The 18,423-nt window shown below is 38.6% G+C and overlaps 2 protein-coding genes across 7 annotated transcripts; one reads left to right on the forward strand and one right to left on the reverse strand.

Moving 5' to 3' along the window:
- Positions 1-1,246: 1,246 nt before the first annotated feature.
- Positions 1,247-2,616, forward strand: LOC105032425 (arabinogalactan O-methyltransferase 1-like). The gene has a single exon (XM_010906870.4). The coding sequence runs from the start codon at positions 1,658-1,660 to the stop codon at positions 2,489-2,491; it is 834 nt and encodes a 277-aa protein (XP_010905172.2). The 5' UTR covers positions 1,247-1,657; the 3' UTR covers positions 2,492-2,616.
- A 949-nt stretch (positions 2,617-3,565) lies between these two features.
- On the reverse strand, positions 3,566-17,202 carry LOC140850833 (uncharacterized). Of its 6 annotated transcripts, none has more exons than XR_012142921.1 (6): positions 16,929-17,201; positions 14,292-14,395; positions 13,151-13,264; positions 9,992-10,075; positions 9,663-9,839; positions 3,566-3,811 (listed from the first exon to the last, which is right to left on the reverse strand). XR_012142921.1 is itself a non-coding variant. In XM_073261175.1 (5 exons), exons 1-5 carry the CDS (start codon positions 17,170-17,172, stop codon positions 6,540-6,542), a joined length of 552 nt encoding a protein of 183 aa, XP_073117276.1. In that variant the 5' UTR covers positions 17,173-17,201; the 3' UTR covers positions 6,202-6,539. The 6 variants fall into 6 exon arrangements, 3 of the variants coding, with proteins under 3 accessions (XP_073117276.1, XP_073117284.1, XP_073117270.1); XR_012142922.1 differs by lacking the exon at positions 3,566-3,811 and adding an exon at positions 4,735-4,932; XR_012142917.1 differs by lacking the exon at positions 3,566-3,811 and adding an exon at positions 6,202-6,545.
- Positions 17,203-18,423: the final 1,221 nt, after the last annotated feature.

The following is an 18,423-nucleotide window of genomic DNA, read 5'->3' on the forward strand; positions in this document are numbered from 1 at the left end:
CCATAACATCCCTCCAGCATCAACCTTGTCTGTTCAACTTTAATCAAACTATTAGCTTTGATGTTGAAATAATCACCATGAAGGTTCGATGAAGCTACAGATAGCTCCAATTTTTTGGACCACATCAAAGCAGTCCATGGCCACATGAAACTGATGCCTCATGCTACACCTTTGCACACAGAGCAGATCCAGCAAAGACCTGTTGTTCTGCAATTGTTTAGACATTAAGTCATAAGAACCACAGATGATTAAAGAAAGGGGATGTTTGTGGTTGTTGAACATGTCCATTAGTTAAGGGACAGCAATTTGATAGCTTAGCATGCCCATTAGGTTAAGTATAATATATATATATACACACACAATTTTAGCCATTCTGCATAGTGTAAGACATAATCTGGAGCTTGGAGGGTCTTTTCTATAGAAGAAATCCTGAACTCTATTGAATCACTCCTCATTGGCCTAGGTTTCCAGTTTCCCTATTGGCTTCTGGCATATGATCATACAACATACTTAAGCACTGTCATGTATTAACTACAAGTGGCATCAACCTATATAGTAATCACTGACCTCAGCTTCAGAAATTCATTGAATCCAGAGTCATGGACTATATACTTACTTTAAAAAACAATTTGCATCTATAGAACTTATGATAGCAAAAACCCTCCAATTTTGAGTCCACACTCAACTTGCATTGTGGGCAAAAATGGATTTTTCCTCCATAAGTGATGAAAAAGTTGGCCTGTTAAAGAGAAACATTTCACATGATCAATTACAATATACATGGCTATGTGTGCCCCATCAGCTCAAGTTGTTAAGAGGGCACAGTGAGGTCAATGCTGGAACCTAACCACCCCATGTTGAGAATAGTTGATAAAATGGATGGTTAGTCATGGAAATTGGTTTCCTATGAGCATCATCCCCAAATATTACAGTAAATGAATGATAAAAGAAACAAGTTAAGAGCCAAACAATGATTAATAAAGGAGAAATGATTAGAATGTGGCCCCTAAATGAAATAATTTTAGCAAAGCTTTCCGTTGTTGGTGCAGCAAAAGGACCCACATGTCTAGATGAGTGATCTGAAATAGGAATTCAAACTCAGGCTTTTAAAAATGAGTTGAGCATATAGAATAAAGATCATCATCCAATTGACCAATTGAGAAAAGGATTCGATAGAAATGAGCCTACCGCCTCCATTTGTTATGGTATATGATCATCTCATTGCCAAGCCACCAGGGTCACTTTTAACTTCTGGAGGGGAGTAATAAAAGTTAAACATCATTAACTGTTGCTCAGCAGTTACTCTTACTGTTTCTTCATATTCACTCAACTGCTCAACAAACCTGAAAAATAATTTGCAAAAGGGAAACACCTAACATCTTGCCATTCTGGAAGAAAAGCATGCAGGATGCCATATTTTGCTGTCCCCCCCCCCATCAAGAAAACTCTTTTACCAAAAGAAATCATCTCTCTTAGCTCTCAAGAAATCCAAAGGCAACCAACACACCCACTACAATAGGCAGAAGAAGTGAGGGCAAGACTAGAAAAGGAAGACCAACTTACAGATCTGATTTTGCCTTTCAGCCATCTTCCTCAAGACTCACAACCATAAGCGCAGCAGCAGGAAATGAGAGGGTAAGAAAAGAAAGAGAAGAAAATGCCATTGAAGAATCTCATCTTTGTCCTTTTCATTATTTTCTCAACCATTTCCCTCCTTACAGTCTTTAAATTTACAAACATTAGTTCACCCCCCATCCTTCTCCCTTCTCCACTCCTTTCAAATTCATGTGCTTCTACAAATTCTGTACCTGTGAAACGCCTGCCTCATGTATCACATATAATGAAACCTTATGCCAGGCCCCCTGAAGACATCCTCAGCTTAAAAGAGCACCAGCTCCTCAAAAATTTTATAACCCACAAAGCCCCCTGCAACCTCCTTTTCTTTGGACTTAAACCACAATTCCTTGACCTTGCCATCTTCAATACTGAAGGTACTACTATCTTTCTAGAAGACGACTTCGAAAAGCTCAGAACTCGAAAACTCAAAGGCATGCAGGTCTACGTGGTTAAATACCATAAGAAAGCTAGTGAAGCATACGAGCTACTTAAGCATGCTAGAACAAACCCTGCCTGCACACCACAAGAAGGTCTCCTCCATGGATCACATTGCAAGCTAGCACTCACTGGGCTGCCAGGCATAGTGTGCAAGAGAAAATGGGACGTGGTGGTCATCGATGGACCAAGAGGAGACCGACCAGAGGCACCAGGCAGGATGGAGGCAATCTACACGGCTGCCATGATTGCTAGAGCTGGTAACACAACAGATGTTTTTGTCCATGACATAGATCGGATGATTGAGAAGTGGTACTCTTGGGAGTTCTTGTGTCATGAAAATTTGGTTTCTTCCAAGGGAAACCTATGGCATTTTAGAATAAAAGGAAACTCCTGGTCTGCTAGGTTTTGCTCTGAGGCTCCACCTCTGATTCAGTAGGTATGTTCCTATTTTTCTTTTTCACCTTACAGATATGAAATCATTTGTTGATTATGAAACCATATTTGGATCAAAAATAGAGTCTTGAGATGTATGGAATGTCTTAGCCAAGGACAGACTTGATCAATGCGATATTTGATTGGCACCATCATTTAGGTCAAAGATGTGACAACAGAAAGCACAATTACAGGAATATGAGCAAATTGCACATTCTTGTTATTTCTGATTTCTGAGTCTAGGTACCTGAAGAGCACAAATGAAGATCACCAAGCCACAAGTCTCTACCAGAGCAATAATGCTGCAAAAACAAATGGTGAAGGCAACCAACATTTTCTCAGCTTAATATTTCTAGATTTAGCACATAGATAATAAGGAAAATAAGTTAAAGGCTAGTTGATTCATGTATAATTTTGCATGATGGACGACCATGGTACACAAAACTGCGAGCAGCAGGAGAAAGAGGGGTTTCCTAAGCTATGGTGAAACCGAAGCATATGTATTCATTAAATGTGATACGTAGGTTGATCTTCATTCAAGATGTTTCACAACCAAGGACACATCTATAAACTGAAGCCTTCCTATATGCTATCAACAAAGTAGATTACCTTTATCCATCACCATTTTTGGGGAGGGGGATAAAGTGGCAGTACAAGGAAACAGACTTAAAATACAAAAGAGCAGACTCAACCAGAAAGAACAAGAGAAGGAAAAAGAAGGAACATACAAAACAACTCAAAGACGATGAAGATATGTGAGGTCAACTGCATCCCTCTGCAAGATGGACTTTAACTATTGGGGCCAGGCCATTATAAATAAGTTCATCCTACTTATTGAAAACAAGCATGCTTGGACAAAAGTGTCAATGTATCAGAACAGATAGGCACCAAATGTGTGCCCTCTGAATAATGCAAGTCAGTAAATCCTTTGAAGTAAGATGGACAATGAGCAGATCTAATTCCAAAAAAAAAAAAAATATGAGAAAAATATGGAGGTTTTCCCACTTTATGCCAATTAATAAAACGATTAAATTCTCATCATGCAAAATTGCAAACCACATACTGGGGCTCAAAATCATGTTTAAGAGCATCCAAAACTCTTACAGATGATATAATAGTTACCAAGTTTCCAATGGAGGACAAAGTTTATGGGACACGATAAAAGCACATCATCTCAAAATGGCACGCCGTTAGTAATAGTCAACAGAGTGAATACATAGGTATCTTAGAATCACATAACAAACAATAAAATATTTTTCATAGTGGAGTAGCCACCGAGCTATACTTGTATGCTTGGCAAAGAGAGCCAAAGTTCTCGAATACTCTGCAAAGGACAAATACAAAACCAAGATTAAGGTTGTAAAGATGCCTAGATGTTGAATTCCTTAATTGCCTCGGCAGGCTCCTAGAGCTTGAATGCCACAATAATTTACGACGTTCATATATGAATATAGAAAGTATTGATTTATATGTAACTGTAATATGTCAGATACATGAATGTATAAAAAATATTTTCCTGAATTTTCTTAAAAAACAAATGAGTGGAATAGAATATCCTTATATTCTGTGGGATAACTTCTTGCCGCCCGGTTTGTGGTCCTGCATTTGATGACTAAGTTTCTCAATTTGAACCCCAAATCCAACAAAATGCAAGCATTAGAAGCAAGCAAACACCTACGAGCAACAAAATTTCTGAGCATATCAAAGCTATTTCATGTTTGATTACTTCTACTCGAGAAGATTCCAATGAAATTTGTTCAAGGCATGTTCTTGGACCACCAGCACCCGAGACCTCTTGAATTGAATGGCAAGTCATTTCAGTAAGTTACAAAACGGGAAACCTAAATAGATACTTAAATGGATAAGAGAGTGGATTACGTCGAACATATCCCAGTGAGAGCAGCATAAAGAATCCAAAAAATTCAAACTTTCTCGTGTTGTGACCCCAATTCCATCGGATTCGTAAGAAATCGATGTTTGCCGGTCGATCTAATGCAATGCTGCTGCGAATAGAAACATTAAAAGACAAAACCTGGAGGCCTCTTCGCCAGGGTCACAGACCCCAAAAAGCTCGACGTCTCTAGAATATTTATGGTAAATTTTCTGCAAATTTTTCTTGTTTTGATGAAACTATGCAAATATTGCTTGAATTCTGAATCTTCATGTCTAGCTAATAATTGTTCTCAAACCTCGCGACTTTCACCACGGACATCTCACCTGGATCATCACAGACTGTGCTGATTCCACTGTGATTCAATCAGTTCAGCTTTCCAGCCATATATTATCCTAAGAATCTGATGAATATCTCAAACTCTAAATTCTAATTTTGGCAGCAGAAGAAATATCTATAAAATACAACATTTAATCAACAAAGCTTCTTCTTGCTCTACACCAAGCGTCTGCCTCAATTCTTGATCAGAGATAGATGTAGCAAGCTTGCTTCACCTGAGGAATTCATCCTTAATTCTTGATCAGAGATAGATGTAGCAAGCTTGCTTCACCTGAGGAATTCCACAAAGGATGCAGATGATAGTGCAGGAAAACAACCCAAGATGAGTTCAAAAATTAATTAGTAATTTATAGCAAACCCAACTGTACTTGTTTAAACTCAGCATAAAAGCTACTGAGCCACTTGCAGCGCAAATTATAGTAACATGATAGCACCGGATGCTTGTAACTTAAATTAAAGTTGAATTGTTCGTTGGACTGCAACTCAAGGCTATCTTTTAGTAAGTCGACTCACGGTCAAAATTGATCATCAAGACACTTCAATAGTTATCGTAATTTTTGAAAACAAAAATTTTCTTATTCCATCTTGATCAAAGCCTTAGCACCCCATCTCATATCATCGCCTCCCAGCTCTCTAATGCTCCATTCGGACCTCGCCTCGCGAAAAATCTCCTTGGCCCTATCCCGTCGAAGCTCTCCCCAACCTCTCCTTCTCCTCCTTTCCTCCCCTTCTCTTCCTCTGCCCTACTCTCCAGTACCTCTTTTTAGCCACCCTCAATGCCCTTGCCAGGCCCCACCACTTTTCAGAGCCCCACAGCCACTTCCTTTGCCTTAGTCTTCACTATAGCAACTTCCTTGTCATCTGCCTTCTCTATTTCCTTGTCGACTGCCACATCCCTATCCACTCCTCATCTTCACCTAGGTCCCTTGCCCCACCCCTTTCTTCTAAAATGCCCTCATTTGGAACACCATCCTCCTCCTCCACTTCGCCTCTTCCACCTTTGCCCCCTTGCACCACCCTGGTTGAGAAGACCTTGGTGAAGGACATGGTCGCGTGCATCACCATGGTCTCTCTCCTCTCCATCTTTCTCATCTTGCCCTTCTTTTCCCCAAACTCTTCTCCAAACGGAGCCAAACCCAAGCCTCTACTTGTTTTAACAAGCTTGAACAAGCCAGCACATGCTAGGGAGTCACGTCTTGACTTGCTAAATTTACTTCAAGTAACTACTTCCCTCATGCAACTTCTCGGCTGTTCTGACCCAGAGGCCAAATCCAACTCATGCTTATCTGGACCTATAGACCATGGAAGCTCAAGTCCACTTGCTGCATTTTGGCGTATAATATATCCATGTTCGAGCATAGCTGCATGAATCTTGTCTCAATCTTTTGTTCGAGCCCCGATAACTCAGGCCATTCCAGGTTCAATTTCCATACAAGTATCTATGAAAATAAATAACTTACTTACTTTGCGAGTATAAAAAACCCTATAAATCAATGCAACAATATGCTTCGTCTGACAAGATAGATTCACACACCAATTACACCCTAGATTCTTTCAGTCAACATGCCATGGCAAAAAAATACAGCAGTCTGACCACAATTAATTTCTCTTAGTATCAGCAGTATTAACTAATAATTGAAAAAAAAAATTTATCTGCCATTATTGTTACAACAACTAAACATAGTCTCTTCATTTTAAATAAATATTAATCTACAGGTTTAAATTATCTAGAATCACCATTGAATGGATTTTAATACATATCACCTTCTTGATTCTTCGGATAAGAAACAAAGTAAAAAGAGCATGAGCTACAGCTTCCAACTCAAACCTGCCACAAAACAAAAAGTTCTATGTTAGTGCTTCACAGAATCAGTGTCATCAAATCTTCATAAGATTTGTCCAATAGCTTATAATCATATAACTATTTTTAAAATACAAACAAAATAAATATAATAAAATAAATAAATAAAATAAAATATCTTTTTAAAAAAATTATATCCTATGCATCGTACAGGATTTAAAATAAAGACTTCTATATTGGTAGAATCTTTCATCATCTGTATGCATACTATATTTGTAACGTGTACACAAAAATCAAAAATGGTATTTAAGAATATGCTTTGAAAGGGCAAATAGTATTTAATAACTTGATGCCATATTTATATATGGCATATCTTCGGAATGTCTGCCATATATATACATGATATATTTGCCACGTGTACATGAAAATAACAAATAATATTTAAGTATATACTTTAAAAGGGCAAATAGTATTTAGTAAAAACTAAATAGTATTTAGAAATATATTTATGCCATATATATACATGGTATATTTTTGAAATGTTTATACAAGATATATGCATGCAATAAATGTGAAGGTTAATTTATGAAGTGGGATAAATATGAAAGAGATATCTTCCTTTATTTATTCTAGAATTTTGAGAGGAAAAGAATCCAAAATTAGATAAAATTTTTGAGGATCTAGAATTCTAAAAAAAGATATCTTATTATATTTAGATATTAAGAAAATATCTAAAAAGATAGATCTCTTCCCGTATTATACCCCCCACCTATGACATCTCTCACCATAAAAACCAAGTGGTGGAATCAACATTCCCTTCAAATCATCTTATTATATTAAGAAAATATTTAAAGTGGATTTTGTTGGCCACAAGATATCTAAATTGTAATGGTCATTTTCTTTAGCTAAATAGATAAGGATAGCTCATGATGTATACCACAAGTAATCAAGACTCGTGATGACTAACCATGTATATTTAATGAAATGCATTAATATCATTACAATATCAGTAGGTCAGCACAAAGATTTTGTTGGCAGCTTCCATCCCCTTGCGCACAAACCTAGTGGTGGAGTCAACATTCCCTTCAAATCTTGTTATTATATTAAGAAAATATTTAAAGTGGATTTTGTTGGCCACAAAATAACTAAATTGTAAAGGTCATTTTCTTTATCAAATAATATCTAATGAAATCCATTAGTATCATTACGATTTCAATATATCAGCATAAAGATGTTGTTGCCCGCTTCATCCCCTCCCCCACAGCAAACTGGAGTTTATTTATGAGTAGAACTCGCAACCATTCCTCCCCATCGCAACAAAGTGTTGATTAGAGATATGGGGCCTAAGGCAGCACTTTGCATTGTGTTGATGTTTGCATTGGCTCTTGATACCGGTCTTGGTGAAAGAGGTGAAGGGCATTCTAGGCGGCTCCTTAGAGCTGGAGGAATCCTAGCGGCCCAAATCCACTGCATAATGAGACTCCTCCTCTAAGTGTTAAAGGCTTGAGTGGAACCGAAAGGATCCTTCACAAAGTTATTAGAGGCCCAGATCCGATGCATAATGAGACTCCTTCAAACACTCGTGACTTGAGTGGAATCCAAAGGATCCTTCATGAAGTTCCTAAAGGTCCAAAGGCTAAAGTGGAACTGAAAGGATCCACCGTACAGTTCTCGGAGATCCCTGCTACATAATAATTGCTCCTGCTCCAAATATTGAAGCTTGAGAAGGAATACTACGCCGTCCTCATTCCAATGGTCAAAATACTATTATATACCTGAATGATGTGATGTTCAATAATTGAAGTTGTTACAAGTTTTTAGTTAATGAATGCTAAAACAGCTTATAAGGAACGTGTTTCAACTTTTCTATTCTCCATCCTTACCTACACACTTAATAAGACAATCCAAGATAAAAGAGCATACCTACTGAAAAAATTTTAGGTGTATGATGCCTACAATCTTTGATAGGTCAAAATAGCCTGTTTGCAACATAAGTTACTCATAACTCCCATTTAAATTAGATGCCCAACATCCAGCATATGCAATATAATAGGTGTGGTTAAACATTTTTTTTTTTAAATAATGATAAGAGTCTGGGAAGTCCTAACTCGGATATTTATTATAGTAAACATGATGATACCCAGGACTAGGATTTATTATAATACGTGCAGTTAAATGTTGAACAGTTCAATCATGCCGTAATACTCTATGTGTGTTGCACCAAAATCTGACTCAACCCACATCTCTACCTGATCCGACTCGAGGTGGGTATGGATATAGATTTTTACTTACAACCTGTTGCCATCCCTAAAATAAGATGCACGATTATTTCTTTTATGAAAATAAGAAGGTGCACATTATTAGATCTCTCCTGGCCTTTCTACCAGAAATAAAATGGATATCACTAAAACTACATACCCTAACTTACAATAGAGGACTTGTTTTTTTATTCTCTGTAGAAAAACCATACGGCTACCAACAAAAGAGAGTGCTTAATCCTAATTTCAATAAGTTGAAATTTATACAAATTAGGACTTGCTTGTATGAATGGACCGAAAAAATTCTATTGAATTCGTGGATTAGATCAGTAAAATTACTCAAATAATATACTTATCTATTGATGTTTTTTTTCTTCTTATGGGATTTGGGCCTAAATCCTAGATAGTTATGGATATAGACCTAGTCTAGCATGTACACCTATTATCTAATTGATTTTACTGGCTCAATCCGTAAATCCAATGGGATTTTCAACACATTCATCAAAACAACCCCACAGGTGGGAAATGGTTATAAGGCTTAATCCAAAAGGAAAACCAATGCGAAAAGAAGAAAGTATGATAACCCAATCAGCCGCACGACTCGTAAAGCAGTCAAAAGAAAAACAAAAAAGAAAAAGAACAAAAATGCTGGAAGAAGAAGACTTTCATCGGGGAGTCTTCTTCATTTGATTCTGGGAAAAGCTGGAGTCCTAGGGCAAAAAGGAACCTATGGCTCTCTATTTATAACCCCCATGACCCCCTACGGCTCTCCACCGGCGAAGTAAAACAATGACAGAAGCTTTAGTAATCTACTAATAACAGAAACTCCAAAGGAAATTACTAGAACTAGAATTTACATACTATGCACAGAAAACATCTGATGTACCTGAGACCTGGTTGCCCACATGACAGATTGCTGTAGATTACTAAAGCTAAAATGGAGCTACAGCAATCCTAGGACGCCAAAGCATGTGGACTATTTTATGGATAAACATGTCAATGCAGTCTACAAAAAATACTTCATTCTGTCATCCCTCCTCATGGCATTATATACAGCTTGGACCTGGAAAGACCAAATTGAGTAACGGGTCAACAGATCATGCACCTCTTATAAAATATCATAACCAGCAAACCAAATATTATGCATCCAGCTGATTGTTCTCGAAAGGTACAGCGCACAAGCTAAGATCCGTGTAAAAGGAGAGGAAACGATACCTGCTCACTGGAGACAACACGAATAGGTCCAATGTTTACGGATACATACTTGCCCCTTGAAGACAGTTTCTGAGTCACACGACCCTGTTCAGCATCCAGCAAAATGTGGTTAAGATTGTAAATGATGAACATGAATATCATAATAAAAATAACAATCACCAGAAGTTGAGAGCTAGGATGTTCGATAACCTCACTGGGAAAAAAGAAATTACAAACAAAGCTAATAACCTATGTATATCCATTAAGCTGTTAGGACATTTAAAAATAATATTAGGATATCATTACCAACACTAGAAAAAATTCGAAAATATCATGGAAAAAGTGGAGTTTTTGCAAATATGTTCGACAACAATTCACCAATAAAGATGTCTGAGTTACTGTTTTCATGTTTCATTCCTATCTCTACCTCATTAGAGGCTAAAGAGGTCATCGATCTATACATAAAGCAAAAGTTCTGTGCCCCCAAGACTCCAACCTATACAAAAGGTCCACATTTACCATTTGGCATGCATGACTTTTCAAAAATTCAATGTACTCCTCAATTTGAGATCCCAGATCAATTGTAGTAGCATAATGCCATGACCTCCAATCTATTTGGATCTTCTTGTGCATCTCATATTAATCAATTCATATCTACCATTAAGCTTATTGACATGAACTTCCAGAAATGATGATACAGACAAATAATGAGGGTTTGCAGCATGATTTCATTGAGCTTAGTATTTTGAATTTATTTTATTCAAAAAATTTAAAAAAATTTAAAAGTAAAATAAAAAGGATGAAAACAAAAGGGACAAAAAGCAATACAGCAATTGGTAAGGCCATAAAATATAGCAACAGGTAAAGAAGAACATTAGGGAAGGCAAGTATGGCAACATAACAGCTTCCATGAGCAATTAAACCCACATCAGAATAATATCAGTGATTCTTCAATTCAGCTGTGAGAGATCCATGCAAGCCAAGAACCAAGCAGTTGCCTATCATGTAACACTTGCAAGTAATGAAGGGGCACTTAATATATCAGCAAATAAATCACAAATTTATATCAATCAACTTGAGAAAGAAATTCATTAACACCAGAAAGACCCAAATCAACTGCCAAGTCACCAAACAAAGATGGAAAACAAAGCAGAAATATATTATACCACTCCTAGGATAACTAGTTGACAAGACATCATATGTTGCAACAACCAAGGTGTAAAATCATATGAGCGGATGAGCAGCACTGAAAGAAAATTAGGAACAATGTTGGGAGCAGGGATGACATCAGAATGATAAGTTTTATACTGCTCGCAGTTCAAAGCGGCAAAGGGAATGTGAGCAACAACAGAATCAGAGTTCGGTAATGGGTTTGGATGGTGGTCCCTTCTTCTAGGAAACAGCAAGACAAACGACCACGGATAATATATGCCAGTCATATACAGCTACTGGCAGCAGACCAACCTTCAAAATCAATACTAAAGCTTTCTCAGCCTTCAAGTTTGGATAACAGACTAAAGTTTGCATGGAGAGTCAATCCTGTAACTGGTATAGATAATTGTTAAAGAATGGCGCCTTGTTGAAGGGAAGAAGGAACTGATCTCAAGAGATTGCTAACATTTTATCTTCTCAAAACCTTCCCTGGAGTCTTTGCAATCCAAAAAATATCCTGTCCTAATTTTGCATCCTATCTATGTATATCTAAGGCAAGGGTTTAAATACCAATGCCAAAGCTCATCCCAATCTGAGGCCAGGCCGGTATGGTACCAAGACAATAGTAGTATAGATCAGGAGGACCAAAACAACCATCAAAAGCAAGAACAAAGATTAAAAATTAATAACAATAAAATAAAAATAAATTAAAAAATTGATGTTCGAGCAGGCTGGGCCATCCAAGTGTTGGGATGCAACAGGCAATGTCCGAGACAGACCGAGACAACCCGGTCTAGAGAGATCCAAGAATCCAAATGCATCTTAAGACCAAGTCTCTCTCCATCTGACATGGTATCACTAAGACAGCCAGCCCTCAAATCCTTGCTATAAGGCTTCTTCTACCAATTCATTCATCACCATCAACCATCTCCCATTTTTATCATCATTACTAAGAACAAGTATAATGGGAAGAAAAAATGAAGCCCACGAAAAGCATGAATATATTCTTAAAGTCAAAGCATCCCAATATAAATCAGCAGAAGGTGAACACTTTTTGTCTCTTTTTCCATTTTAAAATTGCACCCATTTACATAAGATTTAATTGATTATCATTCATTTTGTTCATTACCTTGCATTACTAATTATCTTGCATCATTGTATCTCGGGACCTAGGGTAGATCATCACCAACTAGAATAGTTTCTTGAAATTTCGGCAAACTTCCTTGAATTCTTTTTGGTTGGGGGCTGTGGGGGGTGGTGGGGGCAGAGGGATGTTGAAGAAGGGGCAGACCTTGATTCTCCTTCCTCACCTCCTTGATTGCATATTCATCTTGAACTTCTTTTTTTCTTTTTTAATGGAATATTGCAAATTCATTTACTCAACCAAATCTCCCATGCCTCATTCTCTTTATCCAGTGAAAGCCTTATACGAAGTATGTATATAAAGAGAATGTTCATGTTATTTTTAGTGTAACATCTAAAGTTTCCCATAATCCAACCAGCTAGGGTTTTAACTTCTAAGAGAGAGAGCCTACCCATCTGCCTTCTCTGCTTGTCTGTCCATCATTCAACATGTCTAACTTACCCACAGAAGACCATCCCAGCAATTTCACCCATGAACTGTTTATTCCACCTCCATGATTTCTTTGCCCTTTGCCTTATATTTTCCTTCCTCTACTTCTGCTACCTATTCCATGTCTTCTTCTTCCTCCTCTTCTTAATTTACCTCTTGAACAGCCAAAGTCATTGTTCAACCAATCGAAGCACCATCTAGGCATTTAGGGGTTCCCACAGCCTAGGATTGCCTAGCATCTTGCAGCCTTGGTTTATTAATAAATACCCCATTCACAAAATATACATGAATCATGAGTTTAGTATTTCGGTGATGACAACACTGCAAAAGTATTAATTTATATAAAATATGTGCAGTTAATTCAAGTTCACATGCACCTTAATTTTTAACTTCTTTTGTGTATGCTATCAAAACAGACCAGTTTATTCAGTATTAAACATGATCTATGCACAAACCTTTGGAATTGGTTGCTGAAGTACAGATTCAACAGCAACAACCATTGCTTGGACAAAATCATCACCTCCGGTTCCTATTGCAGTGAACCCTCTTGTCATGGGATATGAGTTTACCTGTAATATCAACAATAACAACAGACAGGTTAACAGTACTAGCTCCTGACATGGTGAAAACTGAACTGCAAATTAAATTGCTTATTCTTGGTAGTCTACATACCAGCTCCTATTCTTCGGTAGTGCATATTAAAAATTGGATTATCTACTCCAAATGGATTGTCTACTCCAAATAAATTGGATTATGTACTTCTAATAAATCAATATTACCAACTTAGAGCCAATGCAGGAAGAACCTGACCCACTCCCTGCAGCAGATAATGATCTAACTCAAGCCTATTACTGATATAACACTAACCCAATAGGTCAGCCTTAGGTTTCGATGAACTCGACATAAACATTGAGAATTATCTATGCCATAGTAGATGCTAATTTTACCAACACCAATTAAACCCTACGACAATTGACATAAGACAAACTAAAGGGATTGTCTTTATATGCTGTCAAACACCATGCCTGTTAGCCAGCGCTACTTGGTCACCATTCAAAAATGTTGTTGCTTATGCATCTACAAGCATTTCTCATGAGGCACAATTTGGGTGCTGCACATGTGCACACACACAAGCATGCCACAGACACAGAGAAAGAGAGAGAGAGAGAGAGAGAGAGTGTGTGTGTGTTTTGGGGGTGGGGGGATGAAAGGATGAAAAAGACAAGCAATTCAGTTGGCCAATGAATGAGATTCATTGTACATGGCAACACAAGCCAACTTTCCAGTTGAGATATTTTCAATCAAATGAAAAGAATCTGGATCAGACAGCACAGAAGCAAAAGAAAATGGATAACAACAACTAGCCCAATGGCAGCATAAGATAAACATCTAAAACAAAATAAAAGCAACAGTGGCTGAGCGTGGTTCTGAATTTTAACAAGGGGGCTCAACAGGTACATTCTAGACCAATTCATGAATACATGCAAGTAGGCAGATAGACCAGGCACAATCACCAATACATGTATGCAAAGCAAAGTCCACCAACATGCATAAGCATTCAGATGCGAACCACAAAAGGAGCGACAAATACCATACCTTCTGATCTAGAACAAGCCATTCATTGCTAGCATCATCTGTCACTGTACCACCAATGACAATATTTGTGGTTTGTGCAACCCTTCCTTCAGACTTTGATACTTCTGGATGCAATGCCAACACAAGTTAAAACAGAAACAGGATATGACAATTTTAATAAAGATACTGTTCAATACTTTAAAGTCTAAACTAATAACAATCAGCAAATTGATCAGGCCTAGCAGAAGTGACATTCACAGCAACCTACTTATTATGGAAATCCATGTTTCCAGTCATAGATGTCCTGTTTATTGCATCGAATATCAAGGTTTACAGTTTCTTCTATTTGTCACTTTGCATTTTAATATACATAATGACTAGACATAGTATCACTGACTACCTGCTTGTCTCCATAAAACATGTGCCACCCAGTATTCATGGTAGAGATGTTCCAACTGACATAGGGTGGGGCTCAAATAGTGGTTGGTTATGTCAGCAAAATTTTTCATATACTTTCAATCATATACCTAAAAAGTACAGCTTCCAGTCAAATGGTAGCAATACCCCCTCTCTTTGAAGAAGTTGTTTGAAGAAGGCCAGGTTCCAAACAAGCAGTGATCATATCAGCAAGTCAGATAAATGGAGTCAATTGCACATTGCATGTGTTTGAATGGCGTATGTCTCTGACAGGCATTAACATGCAAGTATCAGGACATGAGTATGTGTGTATGGGGGACCTTCACAAAGCTTCCACAGCCTCCCTTACTTTGGCAGCTGTTTCTGTAGTAACACCCAGCTCTGTTTGCCAGAAAGCTTCCCAAGCCCCACCACCGGGCCCACTTGAACCCAATTATGGCCAACAGCCCAGGCCGCTTGAATGAAAAACAAAAAAGAGAATGGACTATTATAGGGCTAAGTGATTCTATTCCACACAGCACACTCGGGTGCCTCCCCTTCCACTCCCATCCCTCCCCACAGCCCCTCCTCTCTCGCTCTCTCTGTCACACACTCTATCCCAGGCAGCTTAAGATAGTGTTTTGTTATATCATGTTTCATAAAGAAGTTTAAAGGAGAAAAGGTTGTTTGCTTTGTTTGTTTTATCATGTTATACGGTTATGTTGGTATTTTTCTCTCTTCCACTTAAATCTTATGATTAGACAAGCATTGTTTTTAGAGCCTCTTTTTCAAAGTTCAATTCTAATTGTCCAAAATTTAATTCGTTATAGATAAGAAAATGAAAACATTTTGGCATGATCTCCTCAAACTACTGAGAATAAAACCTCAAAATCTTCTCCCAAGAGAAGAGGACATATTCACTGGTATGTATCCTTATTTGGCATTGTTATCTAAATGCAGTGCAACGGCTGATGGCCTTAACATGAGATACTTCTTAGGTGCATGACCCCATATGCACTTCTTTGGCAGAGCCATTCATCTGCCATTCACTGGTCTACCAAGATTCACTTGTGAAAATCTCAATACATCATTACTTCAATATGCAAATTTCTCCCCAGTAATAAAAGGTCAATGTCGATTAATAGGATATTGTTCCCATAAAGATTTTTGGTCAGTCCACCTAGTAAGAGATGTATACCATATGAAAAGACCTTATTATATACTACTTAGAGGGCCTATCCCAGAAATGGCAATCATCAGGTGATATAATTTATTGATCTTTTGCAAATGTGCAATTTAAAGAGCCAAGTTTGGGCACACATTATCAAGCTTCACTCGAGCTTGATTACCCTTTTTCATATACCAAGCTGAGCCTGAGCAGTGTACTGCTCAACTCGCCTCCCTCAGCTCATTTGCACTGCAAGTAGTGGAAGAGGAAGACTTATCCAAGAAATTAAAATGGGGAAAAAAAAGCTGTCAAAAGTTAGTTATCCACTATCATGAATATCCATGTATAATGTTGTTCATCCCAAGTAAAAAAGAACAATGCATCCCAATTCTGGAGAAAAAGAAAGGGAAAAGTAAATTGGGTTTATTAAGAATATCAATTGCTGCAATCAAGCATAATTCAAAATCTATTTCAAATCACTTCTCCATCTGTGATAGAAATTGTATGAGTGGTTTTCTGTTTAAGTATATAGAGTAAAATTAACCCCAAAGAAGTGCAGAGATTACACTTTTTTTTTTTTTTTGAGGAAGGATTACACATAAATTATATATCAGTGAACCAGCTCATCCCAAATGAGTTTAGGTTGCAGATCATTGATGACCATTGTTAAATCTTATTTCACAGTCTTATTCGAACTGATTGCTTGACAAGAATTCTCAATATAATTCCAAAATTTAACATATCCAGTCTCCATCCTAACAACAACATCAGTATGGTGACCATACTATAACAAGATTCATCTCTGGATTCTACCATCACCAATAGAAACTCCAATAACCAGCATTAAGTTCAACCATTTTATTTCCTTTTTCTTCCATGCCGTGCATCAGCTACTTCCTACCCTTCCACAAACTAAACATGTTAAGCAGATGCAAAAAAAATACAATTTTTTTTCCATAATTTGCCTTCCAATCAATGCGTCCCATTGCTATAAAGAAGTAGTCGAACACGAGATTAAAGTATAGCGGAAAAATCGGATTCAAGGTATCGTATTATTCCAATAGAATTGGGAGAGAAGGGGTGAGGGGGTTCACCGGAGATGGCCTTGAGGACGGCCTCCTGGGGCGGACCCTGGTCATCCTGAGGAGAGGAAGAAGAAGAGGAAGAGGCGGGCGACGGCGCCTCGCTATGGGAGCACCGAAGAAGGGAAGCTCCGTGGAAAACCGTAGCCCTAGATGGTCGGAGAAGGAGAGGAGGAGGTCGGTGGAGGGAGGGGGGGCGCCATGGCCATGGCTCCGAGAGGAGGACGGAGGAGCGCCGCACGGTTCGACACGCCATCGCGGATATTTTGCGTGGTTTGCCTGGAAGCCACACATGTTCCCGACGTCATAACGTCTTCCGGAACTTTGCGGTTAGCGCATGCTACAGCGTTAAGGACGCCGTGAAAACACGCATTGTGGACTTGAAGATTCGTGTTTTGTTTCTTCCCCCATGATACCAGGAAAATTTTGTAAAATAGCCCTCTTTTCTGTTTTTATGAATTGAAGCTTCTCATCGCCCGCGCGCGCGTATATATATATATATATAACAATATTTCATGGAGGATCGTTGAGGTATTGCCAACTCAACTCCTCAAATAAATTTGATTGTGTCACCTAGACAGAAAAGCATTGAAAACCTCCATCAATTTAAGGAAGTCCCCTACAAAACGCCAGAATCCGAACCCCGTGGCTCTACATGAGCATCGACGAACCCTAGGCACCGTCTAAGCTTCCCTATTCAGCCGCTCCAAGCTGACGATCGTATGAGCACCGATGACTGCCCACAACCGGGGCCGAGGAGGAGAGACGAGGGGGGTTGGTGGTGCCAGAGTCTGGAGAGGAGAGGGGAGGAGTGGCGTTGGAGCCAGAGGAAGGGAGGGGCGGTCGCTGATGCTCACGCGGAGCTATGGGGACTCAGATTCGTCGGGGTCGGGGGAAGGAACAGGAGGGGACGGCGATGAAGCGGGCCGCGGAGGGGAGGGGAGGGGGGTTGGTGGCATTGGAGCCAGAGAAGGGGAGAGGGTTTGGTGGTCACACGGAGCCAGATGTGGCGCAAACAATGGGTGTGGCACAAATGGTTATAGGGTAGGGCCAGGTTAGTAGTGTCGAAGCTGGAGGAGGGGAGGGGCGATCGTCGGTGCTCGCATGGAGCCACAAGAGCTCGGATTTGCCAGGATCGAGGGAAAGAACAGGAGGGGACGGTGATGGAGCGGGACCACAGAGGAGAGGGGAGGGGGGTTGGCGGCATCAAAGTCGGGGGATGCGGTGGGGGGGCGGCGGCAGAGACGGCGAGAGGAAGGGAAGGGAAGGGGGAAAAAAGAAAAAAAATATTTAGAAAGGAGGAGGAAAAAAAATATTATTATTTTATTACTAATAATAATTTAAAATATTATTTTTTTAGGATATTAATTTTAAAAATTAGGAGAGGAAAAAGAAAAAAATAAAAAAATTATTATTTTATTATTATTAATAATTTGAAGCAGAAGAAAAAATATTAATTTTAAAATAATAATAAAAATATTATTTTTTAAAATATTATTTTAAAAAT

The sequence above is a fragment of the Elaeis guineensis genome, chromosome 1 (genome assembly GCF_000442705.2).
Source record: "Elaeis guineensis isolate ETL-2024a chromosome 1, EG11, whole genome shotgun sequence".
Lineage (NCBI taxonomy): Eukaryota > Viridiplantae > Streptophyta > Magnoliopsida > Arecales > Arecaceae > Elaeis > Elaeis guineensis.